Source organism: Sciurus vulgaris (genome assembly GCF_902686455.1).
Source record: "Sciurus vulgaris genome assembly, chromosome: 12".
In the NCBI taxonomy this organism is placed as follows: domain Eukaryota; kingdom Metazoa; phylum Chordata; class Mammalia; order Rodentia; family Sciuridae; genus Sciurus; species Sciurus vulgaris.
Genome location: NC_136473.1, coordinates 31,833,522 through 31,852,345, shown reverse-complemented (window position 1 = coordinate 31,852,345; position 18,824 = coordinate 31,833,522). Strand labels below are relative to the sequence as shown.

The window sequence follows — 18,824 nt, the reverse complement described above, 5'->3', positions numbered from 1 at the left end:
GGAAAAAGGCAAGAGGGATGCTGGCAATTTCAAGTAAAGCCTAAATAGCCCCCGCTCAGTAAGGGTCCTCTTCCCGCCATAAATGGAGTCTCTTCAGAGTTCAAAACAGTTGTTTCTAAGACGAGCAAGTCACTGCACATTGCTTTGAGAGATATCTTAAATGTAAAAATGAGCAGCTGGTTTCATTTCAAAGTGTTGAGACCCCCTAAGTCATGAGTAAATATGGGTTCAACCTAATGCTCATGCAGATGAGTGTGTGTGTGTGCGCGCGCGCGCGCGCGCTCCTACCCATATGAAACCCTGTCTATGAGATCCCAGTCATCATAGAAATTAGAGACATTGAGCTGGCTCTCAAGGATGCTATCTCTCCCTCACCAAAATGGGGCTGTTCATTATGTCTTGTTTCTGGGTGATTTTCTTTCTGGTCTGTCTTCACCTGTCTGGCCCTGTCACCCTTCCACACCTGCACTTCAGAGGAGACTGACTGAGCTGTGTGACTTTTATTTCCTTTGGCCTGTTTATTTCTGATGATTGTTATTACTCTTTCCAAACTCTAGGCATTCACTTTCTTGTTTGAAGCTCGGCGGTAGGTCTGCTTAACTGGTTGAAGAGTGGTTCTAAGGAGCTTCAGCTGGTTTTATTGCCTGACTGGTCTTCTGACTTTTGACTGCTCAGGAAGAAATGGTCACTCTGTATGAACTTATCACCCTGTAAGAGATATAAAGACCCAAGTCTGATTATTATGGGTCACAAGATATTGTTAACTTTGATGTCTTAGATATTAGACTTTTTTTTCCTGTATTAATTACTCATAATTCATCTATGCTTTTCCTAATCTTTTTTAGTGATGTGGCCTTAAGCCACTAGGACAGTAATATAGTATTAGTAAAAATTATATCATTATGCTACAAACTTTACTTTCTCCTCCTACCCCTTCTTCTTTCATCAAAATAGGACCTCCCCAAATAGTCTTGATTATGAGTGGAATGAATTTATGTTGGCCTTGTAAGTAATATTATGATCTAAAGTGTTTATCAGGGGGGCTGGTGATATAACTTAGTTGGTAGAGTGTTTGCCTAACATGCACAAGACCCTGGGCTCAATCCCCAGCACTACCAAAATAAAAAAAAAGGGTTTATCAAATGGCCAACATATATAAGGTATTATATGAAATTTTATAAGTACCAAGAGGTATTCTAGTCACTTGCAAATATTGTCTACATATGTATTCATAGAATTGCATAGAATTGTGCTAGTGAACACATACACACACTCACACACTCCACAGATGGATGTGTTCCCCCAAATAGCTTACTGGTTTATTCTAGTAGAGAAAGAGAGAGAGAAACTTACATGAAATATTTGTAGAATAACATAAGAAAACTTAAACCTAAGTGTTAAATTGGTTGGAGATTTACATATAAATTGGTAGGAGAAACACATACATGAACATGCACATATATATTTTGGAGATTATACACATAATTAACAGAATCCAGAGAAGGAGGCCTTAGACTGGATGAGTTGGTGATGCCAACGTGAAAGAGAAGGAAGAATCTGGAGAATCTGGGTTGGGGGGAAAGAGGTGGGGAGAGGGAACTGGTAGTTCCAAGGAGAGGAACTTAGCCATGAGCATTTAGGGGAAGGCCCGGGTGACTTGGGCTCAGACTCCTGTGACATAAAAGATTTCATGAACTTTTTAATAATAGCTGCAGTGTATGAGTAAAATAAATAAATAAGTTTAAGAATATGCAATTGTGTTTACAGTTATAAAGGAAGTAATAATTATCCTCAAACCATATAATTGCTTCTGTGATGTAAGTAGTTTATTTGCCAACATTGAAAGAAAATTATAAAATTTCACTTGTATTCACAAATACAGTGGAGTGCCCTAAAATGATACAAGGCACAACATTACCTTTGACTATGCACAAGAATATCTAAATACTATAAGATCTAGTGGAGTGAGGACTTTGTGTGCCTCCCAGGAGGCACGACTTATCACAGTGCCTTGCACATGGTGGTTTTTTTTAGTTTGCATTGAATGAATGCATGAATTTAATATAAAAACATTCTTTCATGTTCTCCTCAAAGAGAGATGCCATGCCAGGGTACCTGTAGAAGTGGTCTTCATTCTGCAGGGAAGGCGCTAAGCATTGATAAAGCCCCAATGATGTGAGCTATTTCATACATATTTTTGGATGATAATCAGAATCAGCCCAAGCAATTCTGTCAATTGTCTTCTCTGCACCCAGTAACCTAGGAGAAATTTGGGACTTAACTCTTGATTCTACAACACTTCATAGGAATATGAGAGTATTCACTGGGGGAAAATAAGAAAACAAATATAGTAAGAAGGGTTCAAGGGGTGGATAGGTAGATTTCTTTGTTACTGTTCTTTTCTCTCATTTCTCTTTTCCTTAGACAATGAATTGGTCCTATTTTCAACTGCTCTCTCTACCGATGACTCTGGCATTTCATACCCAGACACTGAACATGTTCGCATCATCTGCAGGCTTGGGACTCTAAACCCAAACTCTGTCTCCCAACCAGATTCCTTTCCTTTTCCACTTCAGTGGTAGCACCGTTGTTGTGATCGCTCAGGCTCCACTTGACTCTGCATATCCACGTGTCCTTGTGTTTGAGTGGCCATGGCTGCTCTGGTTTGGACTGTGGGTAAATCAAAGGTGTAGAAGAGATTCTCGATCAGGTGAGACTGAATCTGTAAAAGCAAGTGTGGGGAAGAGAAGGAAGGAAGTGAGACTCCTGGGACTTTTTAAATTTTTTTAGTTGTCAATGGGTCTTTATTTTATTTATTTATATGTGGTGCTGAGAGTTGAACCTAGTCCTCACACATGCTAGGCAAGAACTCTACCACCGAGCCACAAACCCAGCCCCTCCTGGGACTTTTTGATGGAAGATGCAGATGGGACTGACTTAATGGTACTGAGGTAGATCTGTTTCAGGGCAAGAGGCACAGTGGGAGAAATCCCCACTTCTCCTTGGCCTGAAAATGTATTTTGTTCATACATTACCTGTTGACTTGCTTACTATTGGTATATCAACTTTCAATAAATAGAATTTACCTTTCATTGTTTTGGGAAAGCTTACTATTTTAAGGTAGCCTATTAAATTTGAATTTTCCTATCACTGTATTTTTCCAATATGCTGGTGGGTTTATGTGCAAAACACATTGATTCTTAACTCCCTGGTTTCCAGGCTGTTTTAATGTAACTGTTGATTGATGAAATGAACAATCATGTGTCACGGACCATCTTCCACCTTGAGTCTTGAAACAGAGATAGCATCACTATTTTAGATATTGAGGACATGAACCTAGCATTGGATAAGGGATTGGACTAGCTCTCTAATAACCCCTTTAAAGATTAAGATTCACAAGATGAGTATTTAGTGATTTATTTCTTCTATTATATATTGTGCTCATAATGTGCACACATTAATTTGGCTTTCTTTTTGGCACTTTGAAAAGAAACAAGATGAAACATTTAAAAACAACATTCTAGGGTAGCACCATTAGCTGAATGTTCACGGATTACACTGTGATTGTATAATTAATTTTTTTTTTAACTTTGCCTCAATTTTTGGTGGGATGGAACTCAGTGTTAGGGGATAAACCTGGAAAGTGCTGGGTTTGGCATTACCATGGAATTAAGGGGATCATTCCCCAAAGCATGGTAGCCTATGTCTATAAAGTTTAGTACTCATAAGGGCTTAGGGTATCTTTCCATAAGAGAAGTACTTAGAAAGGAATAGAATGGAATACTTTCTCCTTCTTTGAAAGGAAACTATGTGAGACAAAGGAGGAAAGGGTATCATTTTGAGGTGCTTGATCTGTACTTAAAGTTTTAGAGCCAAACACACTTTAGAAATGATCTCCTGAATTTTCCAGCCAATGTCCACTTTTCTCATTCTGATGTTTCCGAGGCCTACCTTCTACTTCAGGGAGGAAGTTGAGGTTATTGAATGAACCTTGAAAATGTAATTCCTTTAGATCCCTTGCCACTAACCCATCCTCATCTTGACACAAAGACAAAATGGAAGGGTTCCTTTGAAGCAGATCCACCTTAGGGAAATATCTCCATACACACAGCAAGTGCAGAGCTGACTTCACACTTCACTTGAGTGTGTGAGCTTCGCTGGAGAGCTTCCTTCTCCAGGAAGCTGCTGATTTCTTTTTCTAACCCTCTTATATAGGTGGTCCTGGTTTTTTGTTTTTGTTTTTTTTTAATTAAAATATTTTTTATTTTTACAGACACATTTTGATTCATTGTACACAAATGGGGTACAACTTTTCATTTCTATGGTTGTACACAATCTACATGTGGTTGTACACAATCACACCATTCATGTCATCATACAAATACATAGGGTAATACTGTCTGTTTCATTCTACTGTTTTTCCATCCCCACCCCCTCACACCCCTTTTTCCTCTACACCATCCAAAGTTCCTTCATTCTTCTCTTCCCCCCATAACCCCCCTTGTTATATATTGTCATACACTTATCAGGGAAAACATTTAGACTTTGTCTAAACAGTTTTGACCCATTCTGACTTAGAAGAAGAAATTTTAAAAAGATCCAGTCCTCCTTAGATGTATTTTTGTCTATCTACCATCCCCTCTCTCCATTTTCCTGACTCCTAGGATGAATAATCTACTTCCTTTCTTCCCACTTACTCTTCTACCCATTCAACATGACCTTCACCTCCACTGCCTGTTGAAATGGTTCTACACAAGATCCCTAATGACCTACAAATGGCTCAATCCAATGTCCTCTTCCCAATTTTCATCTTTCCTAACATTTCCTGGGCACATGGCACTACCAATACCTCCCTCTCTGGAAATTCCTCTTACGGTTTTTTAAATGAGATTTATGATAATTCCTTTACATTTTACTTTCTGCCTTACTAGTATGCTTGAGATCGCTTCAAGGCAACCTCATCCTTTTTTATAGCTTCAAATTTCCCCTATCTGTTAATAACTCCCACATCTTTATCTTCAGTTTCAGATCAAAGACTCCAGCTACTTCCTGGGCATTTCCTCAGGATATTAATTTGCTCATAATTCTGCGAGTAGCAGTACAAGCTGACTTTGGCTGGGCTGCTCTTCCGCTGAACTCCCTGGAGTTCACTCATGTTGCTGCAGTCATCTGGTAGCTCATCTGGGGCTCAGTGGCTTAAAATGGCCTCACTTGCATGTCTGATGGTTTGTGCCAGCTCTTGGTTAAGATATCTCTGTTCTTGATATGGCTAACCACCAGGTTTGTTTACATCTCTGCCTCAGTTTTCCAACCCCAGCCTCAATGTGAAGGCTTTTTGAAGTCTCTCTTTAGGTTTCCCTTACTAATGTCCCATTGGCTAATGCACAGCCAAGCCCTGATTCACAGGACAGAGAAATAAAACTCTACTTTTTTTTTTTTTTTTTTTGGTGGTACTGGGGATTGAACCCAGGGTCCTGTGCATGCTAGACAAGCACTCTACCAACTGAGTTATATCCCCAGCCCCCAGAACTCTACTTCTTTATGGAAAGAACAGCAAATACATACAACAAAAGATCATGTATTCAGAGACAGGAGAGTTACTGAAACAGACAACCTACCACAATGTTCTTCCTTTTCCAAACTTGTCTCTTCTGTCTCTTCTATCCCTGGGAACATGCCGGTGTAGTGCCCCCACCCCCATCCCACCCCACTTGTTCCAGCCAGAGATGTTCTAGTCTCACTCTCGTACCTTACAGCAGATATACGTTGGAGAACTTGATGTCAATTCCCATCCCCTTTCTCTATTATGCAGATATTAAATAGATGTGTTTTTCACACAGTTTTGAAGCTACAGTTCCTCATGTGATGCAATGCTGGCCAACACACTGAAGTCTGCTGCAACTTTTCTTTATTTCAGAGCTGGGGATTAAGCCCAGAAGTTTGAGTATGCTACGCAAGCACTCTATCACTATGCTATGCTCACAGTCCTCTGTGACTGGTTTAGTGAACTTTTGCTGTGTAACTTTTGCTTTCTTGTTAAAAGGAACAGATTCTGCCTTTATTTCCCCCCTCCAATCCCGAATAGACAAAATATCTGGAACTACAGCAGCCTCATAACCATTAAGTGATAAACATTAAGAAGGGTCAACAGCTGGGCACAGTGCCAATCGCCTATAATCCCAGTTATTCAGGAGACTGAGACAGAAGCATTCCAAGTTGAAATCCAGCCTCAACAACTTAGTGAGGCACGAGGTAACTTAGCAAGACCCAATCTCAAAGTATATAAAAAATAAAAAGGACTGGAGATGTAGCTCAGAGGTTAAATGCTCCTAGGTTCAATTCCTAGTATCAAAAATATATATATATATATACACACACATAAATATATTAGTCTTAACAGTATATATATATGTATAAATAGTATATGTATATATTAATACATATATATATATATTAGTCTCAATAGTGTTGAACTATTGAACCAAAGGCAGCAGTTGCCTCAAGTCAAACTTCTTATAGAGGAAAAATAAGTTCTTTGTGAGAAAGCCACTCTAAGTTGGGAATTTTTTTTTTTTTTTTTTTTTTTTTGCGGTGCTGGGAATTGAACCCAGGGCCTTGTGCTTGCATAAACTGGTATTTTTTTTTTTTAATCAAAAGATTTCCAGAGATGCTAGGCACAGCTACTTAAGAGGCTGAGGCAGGAGGATTACAAGTTTGAGGTCAGAGGGGGGCAACTTAACAAGATCTTGACACAGAATAAAAAATAAAATAACATGCTAGGGGATGTAACTCAGAGGTAGAGCGCTTGCCTAGTATGTGGGAGAACCTGGATTCATTCCCAGCACTGTGAAGAAGATAAAAAAAAAAAAAAAAAAAAAAAAAAAGAAGAATTCCTGATAGAATCTCTATTTTTTTGCATTACCTAAGGGCTGCTTTGTGGCATAACACATGGTCTATTTTTGAGAAGGTTCAATGTGCTGCTGAGAAGAAAGTGAATCCGCTCATTGATGGATGGAATATTCTATATATGTCTATTAAGTCTAGGTTATTGATTGTGATATTGAGTTCTATGGTTTCTTTGTTCGATTTTTGTTTGGAAGATCTATCTAGTGGTGACAGTGGTGCGTTAAAGTCACCCAGGTTTATTGTGTTGTGGTCTATGTGGTTCCTGAAATTGAGAAGGATTTGTTTGATGTACAGGGATGCACCATTGTTTGGGGCATAAATATTTACTATCGTTATGTCTTCCTGATTTATGGTTCCCTTAAGCAGTATGAAAAGTCCTTCTTTATCCCTTCTGACTAAATTTGGCTTGAAGTCCACTTTATCTAATATAAGGATGGAGACCCCCGCTTTTTTACTGAGTCCATGTGCATGGTAGGTTTTTTCCCATCCTTTCACCTTTAGTCTGTGGATGTCTTTTTCTATGAGATGAGACTCTTGCAGGCAGCATATTGTTGGGTCTTTCTTTTTAATCCATTCTGCAGACTAAGTCTTTTGATTGATGAGTTCAGGCCATTAACATTCGGGGTTATTGTTGAGATATGATTTGTATTCCCAGTCATTTGGCTTATTTTTGTTTTTTAACTTGGCTCAGTTTCTCCTTTGAGTGGATTTTCTCTAAGGTAGTTCCTCCCTTTGCTGACCAACATTGTTGTTTTTCATTTCCTCCTCATGGAATATTTTGTTGAGAACATTCTGTAGTGCAGGCTTTCTATTTGTAAATTCTTTTAACTTTTGTTTTTCATGGAAGGATTTTATTTCATCTTCAAATCTGAAGGTTAGTTTTGCTGGGTATAGGATTCTTGGTTGGCAACCATGTTCTTTCAGAGCTTGAAATATGTTGGCCCAGGCCCTTCTAACTTTTAGAGTCTGGGTTGAGAAGTCGGCTGCTATCCGTTTTGGTTTCCCCCTATATGTAATCTGATGCTTTTCTCTCACAGCCTTCAAAATCCTATCTTTATTTTGAACGTTAGGCATTTTCATTATAATGTGCCTTGGTGTCGATCTGTTGTGATTTTGTGAGTTTGGTGTTCTGTAAGCCGCTTGTATTTTATTTTCCATTTCATTCTTCACGTTTGGGAAATTTTCTGATATTATTTCATTGAATAGGTTGTTCATTCCTTTGGTTTGTATCTCTGTGCCTCCCTCAATCCCAATAATTCTTAAATTTGGTGTTTTCATGATGTCCCATAGTTCTTGGAGATTCTATGCATGATTTCTTACCATCTTCTCTGGGCGACTTTATTTTCAAGATTAAATATTTTGTGTTCATTGTCTAAGGTTCTGTCTTCCAAGTGGTCTAGTCTTTTGGTGATGCTTTCCATTGAGTTTCTTATTTGGTTTATTGTTTCCTTCATTTCAAGGATTTCCATTTTTTTTTTTTTTTTGAGAGTCTCTATCTCTTTGTTGAAATGATCTTTTGCTTCCTACAGTTGCTCTTTCAGCTTATTGGTATTATCATTCATTGCCTGCATTTGCTCTCTTATCTCATCCTTTGCTTTGCGAATCATCTTAATCATGTATAATCTGAAGTCCTTTTCTGACATTTCTTCTAACATACGGTCATTGGTTTCTATTAATACAGAATCTAGATTTGTTTGGATCATTTTCTTCCCTTGTCTTTTCATGTTGTTCATGTATCTTCCCTTCTAGCAGTGAAGATCTGGGGTATTGCAGATTTCCCCCTATAGGCTTATAGTGACCCTATAAGTTTTCACAACCCTTTCTTTAAGGGGAGATCAATATTAGCAGTGCCCAGTTCAGACACTATGCAATCCTAGACCAAATAGCCCCTATGAGGACAATAACAAAATTGTCATAATAAACAGAATGAGTTAAAATATTATCTTTGGTAAAACAAACAGATTTGCAACAAGGTCTACAGTTTCTAATGGAGGACAAAGAGGATGCAGAGGGATGTAGAATGTGGCTGTAATGGGATAAGAAAAGAATATATAGAAGTTCTAGATAATAGAAAGGGTGAGAGTGTAATCAAAAGAAATCAAATTTTAGCATGCAAAAAAGGGAGAGAGACTCTGAGGGAACAGGTAAACAAAAGGAAGAGAGCAAGAAAAGTAAACAAATAAAAACTTAAATTTTTTCTATAAGGAGAAAAAATAAAATCTACAGTATAACAGTCATATAGTAATGAATCCTCCCAGTGTTCAGTAGTCTGATGCATGAGAGGTACCTGACAATGAGCTTCAAGTCTCCAGCAGGTGTCTCAGGATGGGATTTGCCCCCCTAAAGATCAGAGCTATGGCTTCCAGGATTATCCAAGATGGCCGCTCTGGCTTTGAAATGTGTTGGCAAATGGGGAGCTGCAGCTTAGGGTGTGGATATGGTCAGCTGGAGGTCCTGGAGAAGGGATGTGGTTGGTGAGGCTGGGGTCCTGCAGGTCCGGTATGTTTTGTGTGGTTGTGGGATCCTGGAGGCCAGGTGCAATCAGTCGGTCTGGGGTCCCATTGATAGGGCACAGTCAGTTGGTCTGGGGGTCCTGGTGGCAGAGAGTAGTCAGTCAATGTGACGGCCCCAGAGGCAGGGAGTGATCGGTCAGGCTGAAGGATCCTGGAGACGGGGCTCAGTCAGTCTGTCAAGGGACCTGGCTGTTGTCTCAAAATGGCGGCAGCCACATGCAATCAAACCTGCAGGTACTGTGACAGAACTTCCAGGCAACAGCAGGCAGCTGGTGCTCCACTGGCGTTCGGCAATCAGTTTGCTAACTGTTGCTGGACAATCGGGAGGTGAACCTCGTGCGTTGGGTGATGGATAGGTGTAAGGCAGGCGATGGACCGGCCAGAGGCAGGCAAATGGCGGCTGATAGGTGCCTGACAGTGAGCAGTCTGCACTGAAAAAAGGCGTCGATATGCTGGCAGACTGCAGGTGGTCACAGCAGACAAATGGGGTAAACACCAGGGAATCAATAAGCAGCAAAAACTGCCTCACCAAGAAACAGATATCCTCTGCTTGAAACCTGAGTTATGGAGCCACAAGGAACGCAGCCTCCCTCTAGTCTGCCATCTTGGATCCCCTATTTTTTTCTTTTATGAAGTACTTTTGAAGAATTAATGAATGGAGAAGGATGATGGAAGAAAAAAATCACTATTTTATAGCAAACATAGTAATCAATAAGTGATTCAGGCAAGAGTGCTCTGTTGATGTAAAATCAGTAAGTGCAAGATTGTTGGGGGAACAGACTGTCTTCAAAAGGGTGACCAGTGGAATGCTTCATTGCAAAGGGAAGAGATACCTTGACAATGGAGAATACCTTAAATAAACAATGAGATTTAAACAACTGAACATCATGAGACCAGGAGTGCACTGATGTCAATGTACCTCTGGTTCATTCCCTCCACATACATCACATACATCACATACAGCAGCATTCCTGCCCACAGTTCTTAACCTGAATTGAATAGGAGAAAACAATCCAACAACCCCCCAAATGAGCACTTGTAAGAAGTGCAGGTCCTTATAGACCAGAAAGGCTTGGGGCAATGTTTGTTGTTTAAAGGAAACTAGAAAGATGTGACATCTAAATGTCACCTGTGATCCTAGATTACATCTTAGATGGTGGAAACAGCTATGAAGGGTGTAGATTGGCTCACTTGGGGAAAATTGAAAATGGATTATATGTTAGATTTTATCAGTAATAAAATTTCCTAAGTGTAATAATTGTGCTCTATAAGAAAAAATCTTTGTTCATAGAATATCCAGTGAATTATTTACAACTAAATTGACATGATTCTTGCTGTTAACGTCCAGATGGTTCATATATGAATCATGTAAAATGTATTTTAATGATAATATTTATTATTGTATAATTAATAAAAATATATGCACAATATTTCAAAGGTAGCATATTAAGTATATTACATGTTCTTGCATCATACATTCATGCATACACATGTTCCTGTGCATGCATAAAACAAGTCTGGCAATGTTGAGTGGTGAATCCAGATGGAGGGCATCTTTTTTTTTTTTTTTTTCCCCCGGGGCGGAGGACCGAACTCAGGGCCTTGTGCATGCTAGGCAAGCACTCTGCCACTGAGCTAAATCCCCAACACCTGGAGGGCATCTTTATTGTATAATTTTGAAACATTTCTAAAGGCTTGAAAAATTTCAACCTAAAAGGTTGGGAAAAAACTTTGGAATTAAGGAGGAGACAATGAACAACATTTTAAGCTGTGAGATTCAGGTTCATGAGAAAATATCATTTTATTGCTGCCTGAGTAAAGCAAAGTTAAATGATGCAGACTCTTAAAATTAGTATTCACCAACAAATTTGAAGTGAGATTAACTGAGATAGTCCAGAATTAAGTATTTTTAGAGTGTAGAAAAATAGCTGTTGAACATCTTATTCTTTTTCTTCTTTTGTGTTCACAATATTAACTCTCTCTTCATGGGCATCCCTAGCCCACAGGATTGTTTTAAAAATGAACGAGATTACGTATGTGAAAATACTTTTGTAAGCTGTCAAAATAATGTCTCTAAGCCTCTTTGTGTTTAGTATGTAACTGGTGCTGAATTATAATATCCTAAGTTGCATTTTATCCCTATATGGAATGCACATGCATAGGAGAAGCTTAATTAGTGGCTTTATTAAGAATCAGTCCATACATATGTGATTTAGAAAAATAGAGCTGCCTTCATTTAGATGAGATTAAATATAGTTTTCCCCATCACTTTTCTAGAATAGGGTCTAAACACATATAAAAAATACCCTTTTTAGTAACAAAAAAAAACTTCACTGACTTTTTATGCTCATTTAACCAGTTGCGTTTATGGAAACTCTTTCCCTAAAGGCCAGAAAAATAGCAAATGAGTACTTTAACATAAGTCAATAGAACATTAAATAGAGAAAAGCTTGGAGTTGCTTGCTGTGCTATTATCATCTGATAATTTCCTCTTAGGCTTTTCAGTATATATGTGTTCAGAACTTTATTGTTACACTAAATATGAACTGGAGTCAATGTATGTGGAATACTTGGCATGGATAAGGAGAGTGAACATTTTGTCCTTTCCAGGAAGGCAGACTGGAGTATCTATAAAATGGTGATGATATGATCCTGATGGGAAGAAAACCAGATAGAAAGCATTAGGGGGGCAACCAACATAATCCATCATCTGGAAGCGACTTATTTTCAGCTGAACTTGACAGAATTCTTCAGCTGGTATAGGCAATTTGGGATGTGGCCTGTGGTGGGCACTATTTTCATTGGTAATAGCTGTGGGGACCCTAGACCAATCAGACTAACACTAGGTTGCTATCCTTGTCGTTTGGCATAGAGGAGATTATCTTCATTAAAAAAAAAAAAAATATATATATATATATATATTTAAATATATTAAGTATTTTTAGAGAGTAGAAAAGTAGCTGTTGGACATCTTATTCTTTTTTTTTTTTCTTTTGTTTTCACAATATTAACTCTCCTCTTGTGTACCCCTACCCCACAGGATTGTTGTAAGAATGAAGGAGTTAATGTATCTGAAAATACTTTTGTTAAGCTGTAAAAATAACATCTCTAAGCTTCGTTAGGATGTAACTGGCGCTGAATTATAATACCCAAAGTTTTATTTTATCTCTATATGGAAGGTACATGTGTTGGACAAGGGTAATTTATATATATAATTTATATAAATATATATGCTTTTTGTACCAAGGATTGAACCCAGTGTCACTTAACCCCTAAGCCACATCCCCAGCCCCTTTTTTAAATTTTGAGACAGGGTCTCACTAAGTTCCTCAGGGCCTCACTAAGTTTGTTGAGGTTGGCCTTGAACTTGTGAACCTCCTGCCTCAGTCTCCTCAGTAGCTGGGATAACAGGTGTGCGAAACAATGCCCAGTTGATAATTTGATTCTGATACATATATATACATTGTGAAATATTCACCAAAATCAAACTAATTAGCGTATTCATTACCTCACATGAATACATTCGTTAAAAAGTCCCTAAACTTTCATACCATACAGAACAGGGTAAGTGTTTTAGTTTACACTGATCGAACTCTGACCATAGAAGTATAAATAATAATTGGTGTCATCATACATAGTAGCACAATGCCTTTGAACTTGTCATGTATTTAGAGATATTTAGAAAGCCAATGACTACTAGTGAATGTTTTCCTTCAAACATTAGATCTGGCTCATCAACAATTCCAGCGTAACTAGTAATAAAAAATGTATTTGGATGTCTTTTATTTACATGAAGCAATGAACTACTTATCCGAACAACATAATTCACTTTCAGAAGCTAAAACCATTTAAGAGTCATACCTTATCCTTCACTTTGCTATATATTCATAACTACCAGCTTACTTAGACGTTTCTAAGTCCTATGAGATGTCAAAAGAACATCTGAAAAAAGATTTTTAAGACCCTTAAATAAATAGGAGTCTAGAAAAACTGACATGAAAAATAAACTCATTTTAAGCTCCTTCTTTTTAGAAACATTAGATATGTTGTACTTTAAAAAAATAACTCATCTTAACTAATTTGTGCCTATGTTAGAAACTCCTCTAAAGTTACTTTTCAAATAGTCTAACAGGAGAGTTTTTCTACAGAAGTAATTCAGATTGCTTCTGTAGAAAGTGTCAACGGGGCTTGGAATAAAGCTCAGTGGTAGAGAGCTTGCCTAGCATGCACAAGGCCTTGGAGTTTAACCCCCAACACTGAGGGAGGATAGGAATGGAAGGGAGAAGGAGGGAAGGGAAAAGAAAAAAAGGAAGGAAAAGGGGAGGGGATAGAAAGAAATGAGTCACTAACACAAAGGGGCATGTGGTACAAATATAAATATATGGCATTAAAGCTCTTACAAAAAGGTTTACTAAGCTTTAGAATTTTAGTTATATCAACTGGATGATGTTTTGACTGTACAGAATAAGTAGCGCTTAATAAGTGCCATGGAAGCCTGGCGGAAACCAGAGGGGTGGGCGGCAAGCTGGTTCCAGTGGGACAGGCTTGAACCTGTGCTGCTTGGGGTGTGGGTGGGGCATAGCAGAGGGGGTGGGGCTGAGGCTACCCCCCCCCAGGGCAGTGAGGGCACAAAGCTCGTGGGTGGATCATAGCACAGGGGGAGGGGCCAGTTTCCCTGGCTCCTCACCCACTCCTGGCATTCTGTTCCTAGTGATCAGCTTGGTTGCAAGGTGCAGGTTTGGGCTCCTACCCAAAGTTTAGTGTCTGCAGCCTATTCTCGTGGCTGGGCAAGATGTAGTTGCCAAAGTAGTTTTGGTGCAATGGAGGGGCCAAGGGCCGCCCCTCAGTCTTACTGGGACCTGGGTCTGGAAAAAATATTCAAGGTTGTGCCAACACTGCCTGAAGATGGAAGACCAGGCCCTAATCCTGATACCTTTCATCGGGAGCTGGTAATATGTGCAGCTATTGGATTTTTTATTGTTCTCTTGTTTTTGTGGAGAAGTGTTCAGTCTGTTAGAAGCAGGCTTTATGTGAAGAGAGAAAAAAAGCTTGCTCTAAAACTTTCTGAACTAATTGAAGAAAAATGTAAACTACTTGATAAAGTTAGCCTTCTTCAAAAAGAGCATGAAGGTTTACAGTTATCTTTAATGGATGCCAATTCTGAGAAGTCATCAAAAGAAGTGCAACATTTGGAGACCATATATGAAATGGTGAATAGGTCCAAATCGAAACTTGAGGATAAAATTCTCTTTCTAGAAAAGGAGCTAAAAGAAGAGAAATCTAAACATTCTGAACAGGATGAACTGATGGCAGATATATCAAAAAGGATAAAGTCCCTAGAAGAGGAATCAAAATCCCTCATATCACAAGTAGATGAAGCTAAAACAACCTTAAGACGATTTCAAATGAATGAAGAAGGACTAAAGGTAGCAATAAAAGAGGCTTTGAATGAGAATTCCGAACTGCAAGAAAGCCTGAAACATCTTTTACAAGAAGCTGAAGTATGGAAGGGAAAAGTGAGTGACCTTAATAAACAGAAAATAACATTTGAAAACTCTAAAGTACAGGCAGAACAAGTTCTACGTGATAAAGAAAATCACATTAAGTATCTGACCGAACGCTTGCTGAAGATGAAAGATCAGGCTCCTGTGCTTGGAGAAGACCTAACAGATGATGGTAACTTGGAGCTGGAGATGAAGAGTGAATCAGAAATTGGTGCTCACTCAGGTAATCAGCTAAAAGGAGCTTCAAAGGAACTGGTTTATGCTGCTGAGTTAAATGCCTCTTTAAAAACCTTAGGAGGAGAAATAAATCAAATTTATACTTTCTTATCTGAAGTTGATGAAACAAAAGAAGATCTTACAGAACGTATTAAAAATCTCCAGACTGAACAAGAATCTTTGCGGTCAGAAAATACACAGTTTGAAAATGAGAATCAGAAGCTTCAGCAGAAACTTAAAGTAATGACAGAACAGTACCAAGAAAATGCAACGAAACTCCACAGGAAATTAATAGTAGAGGAAAAGTGCCGATTAGAGGAAGAGGAGAGACTTTGCAAAGTCGATAAAAGGATCAGCCTTACAGCTAAACAGCTGGAGATCTATAGAAAGCAAGCCAAAGATCTGGAGGAAGAATTGGATATAACGGTTGATTATTATCAGAGGCAGAGTTTTTCTTATGAGAAAAAAGCACGTGATAATGCGCTGGCAGCTTGGAGTGCTGAGAAAAACCTCAAGTACTTAAAGTTAGTGAATGCTCATAACAGACAATATTTTTGATCTCTTTAACTGCTTTTAGTTAAGCAATTATATTTTTGCTCCAACTGAACCTTAATTCGATTTCTGAGGATTATATTGTATAAATAAAGATGATTTAAATATGAATCTTATGAGTAATTATTTCCATTTTATTTTATAGTATAACTTTTAATTTGATTAATCCACTATTACTTAAACAACAATGGGAGTTTTATATACATAATCTTATGCCTTTCTTGCCTTTATGCCAAGAAATATATTTACTATGATTGTAGCAAATGTGAAAATACCTTTATGCTTTTATGAAATATTTTAATTGTTTTAAAGTCTTGTTTGTCATCAGTGATAATAATAAAATCAGTTTTTCCATTATAAAAAGAATAATTAGAGCATATTAAGAATAAATAAGAAAACATGACTGAACATGTCATTTAACAGTTTTTTTTTAAAAATTCAGTTTTCAGAAAATTTTTAAGAATTGGAAACCACAATTTAAGCTCACTCTATCCCCATTTTCCCTTATATCTTATTTATTTTATGCCCATTTTCATAAAATTAAGATTTGCATTCTGCTGTGTTTCACTGATATGGGGCATGACCTAGTCTTTGTTTTGCTTTCAGGGAGACTTTAGCTATACATACAACGTTTTAATTTTTAAAAAGTTTTTAAAATGTTACTTGAAAAAAAACTTCAAAGCGTTTCAGTAAGTTTTGAGGTATGAACTGATAAAATGAAAACAGAGGTGAGAAGGAATTAAGTACAGTTCAGCAGAACCAGGTATAATATCCATGCACATGAATCCATAAGTAAGAGAAAAAAGAAACTTTAAAAAAAAGAAAGCAAAAGGACTAAAGAAAGATTAGGATTAGGGAGATATATAGGAACAGCTGGAGGAAAAAGCATGAAATGGGCAGAAAAGGAGAAAGAAAAGGCCTAGCAACTGGTAAACTGATTCATCCCTCACTGGTGGTTCAATTGTATAAATAAAACAGTGGCAGGTTAGTGGGAAAGTACTTAGCAACTCTGTTTACACAGACAACAGAAAGTGCCACTAGAGTGGCAAACTGAACCCAGCAAGGCCAATTAACCCTTTCACCTTAGTGTTTTATATTAGTTGTCTTACTTATTGTGCCTCTGTTGATCTACACTGCTATGTGTTAGGACCAAATGCAATTATAAATTATTGTTACATGTATTGATGAATTCTGCCAATTCCACAAAGCACATCCATTTTATTTAGTGTTCTGAATACCTTCTTTTCTACTCTCATCTGGTTTTAATTAAGAAACACTTTCAAAGGAAGAGAAGTTATCCCTACATTAAACTATGAATTGAATATTAATCAAGTTTGCTGGCTTAAAGTATTTTTAAAGTGTTATATTCACCTCAAATTTCTTCTAGATAAATTAGGGAAAGATTTGAGAAAGAATAACATATTTAGATGGACAAAAACGTAATAAATAAATACTAAAATTCACTGGTCTGTAAATCAAATCTTAAAACTGCTGCATAAGCAATACTTCTGTGATTAGAATTTATTATAAGAGAAACTTTGCATCTTAAAGGGCTATGTTTTTTTAAAATAGTGATAGATACACTGCCAACATTTTCTTGCCTCTCAAATGCAGTCATGTCTTCTTTTAATTATGTACATTTGAGAGCAAGGATCATTTCCTCAATATATTCTATAAAACCTAGGAAAATGTCATGCACCAACTAAGTGTACAAATAATTGGTAAAATCATGTTGTGCAATGTTGACATATGTGAAAGTCTTGTTTCTATGAAATACGGTAATTAACAAATGCAGTTGTTCAGTTGCAAACAAAGGCAATTCACAAAAATATTTATTCATTAATCTCAACACACTCTTTTTCTCACTACCACTGTAAGGCCCCCCAAAAGGAAACCCCAACTCTGTCCCACGGATGGACAGCAACCCCAATCAACCACAGGAGGCGTCACTTGATGCAAACCGCAAGAGGCGTTTATTCCAGCGCGCTGGGACCCAACTCGTGACTCACGCAGGAGTCGAGGAGTCGAGTCCCAAGCAAAAAATCTTTACAAGTTTATAAAGGCAGAAACCACACATCAGGAGGGGTAGCACACGGAAGGAAAAAGGGGAACAAAGCTGCCGGGAAATTCCAAAGGGGGTCTGGGTTTGCTGATAACATACAACATGTTTCACAATGTTTTACATCAGGGCATAGATTCTGGTCAACAGTTTCTGGTAATCTTACATCATATATATCTTAACTGTCTGAATACTATCTTGCTCCAATTACTCTTTTACTCTCTGTTTGGGGCTGTTTCCTGGAACAGCTTTAAGGGCTTTGTTCCCATCACTGGGAGGGAGACCTTAGGGAGTTGAGATAAGATAGCTTAAAAAAATGTCCATTCTTTCACCACACTCCCAAAGGTACCAACATCATCCCACCATCAACTGAAATTCCACGTCAAATTTTCTCCTGGCCATATTATTTAACACCAAATCTTATTAGTAACTACTTTTCTAATTTCTAGTCAAATAATGGAAAAATACCAACAGATTCTTTAGAGGAGGGTTATTTCTTCACCCAGCAAAGATAACAGTGCCCTAAAAAGCTAATACTTGCATTTAAAAAGCACAGGATGTTTCCCTGCTCTGTCTTTTTTCAACTCTTCCTACTGAGTAACAAAAGGCAAAAGAGCTGGAGAATTCTGCCTTCCTCATGAGAAAGATTGCTATGCTGACTTCCTTGGTCATGTTAAAATCAGTGGGCGAAAAGAACAGGAACTGCAGCTTCAGTCTCCCTCTGAGTCTTTTCATGAATGCAGGCCACCCACTAGGGTCTCCTATTTCTCTTTTTTTTCCATAACAACACCAGCACAACCATGGCAGAAGCAATCAAAACAATCAGCATCAGTAAAGTGGCAAAGGGCCAGTGGTAAGCAACAGAAGAAGAAAGCAGCTCTAACCCCACATCTGCTCTCTTGAATGAGTTGGCCCATGTTGGTGCTTTTATGGAGGTAGGTAGAGACTAGAGTGGCTGAATAATATTACATTGTGTATATATACCACAGTTTCTTTACCCATTCATCTGTTGAAGGACACCTAGTTTGGTTCCATAGTTTAGCTATTGTGAGTTGAGCTGCTATAAACATTAAT

At 38.0% G+C, this 18,824-nt stretch overlaps 1 protein-coding gene and 1 long non-coding RNA gene across 2 annotated transcripts in view; one reads left to right on the top strand and one right to left on the bottom strand.

The window, feature by feature from the left end:
• Positions 1 to 287: 287 nt before the first annotated feature.
• Positions 288 to 18,824, bottom strand: part of LOC306642445 — a 65,701-nt gene continuing 47,164 nt past the window's right edge. Inside the window, exon 4 of the long non-coding RNA XR_013758523.1 lies at positions 288 to 708. This is a non-coding gene — a long non-coding RNA (uncharacterized lncRNA). The remainder of the gene's footprint in view (positions 709 to 18,824) is intronic.
• On the top strand, positions 10,422 to 16,986 carry LOC306642409 (cTAGE family member 6-like). The gene has a single exon (XM_079108180.1). The coding sequence runs from the start codon at positions 14,240 to 14,242 to the stop codon at positions 15,695 to 15,697; it is 1,458 nt and encodes a 485-aa protein (XP_078964306.1). The 5' UTR covers positions 10,422 to 14,239; the 3' UTR covers positions 15,698 to 16,986.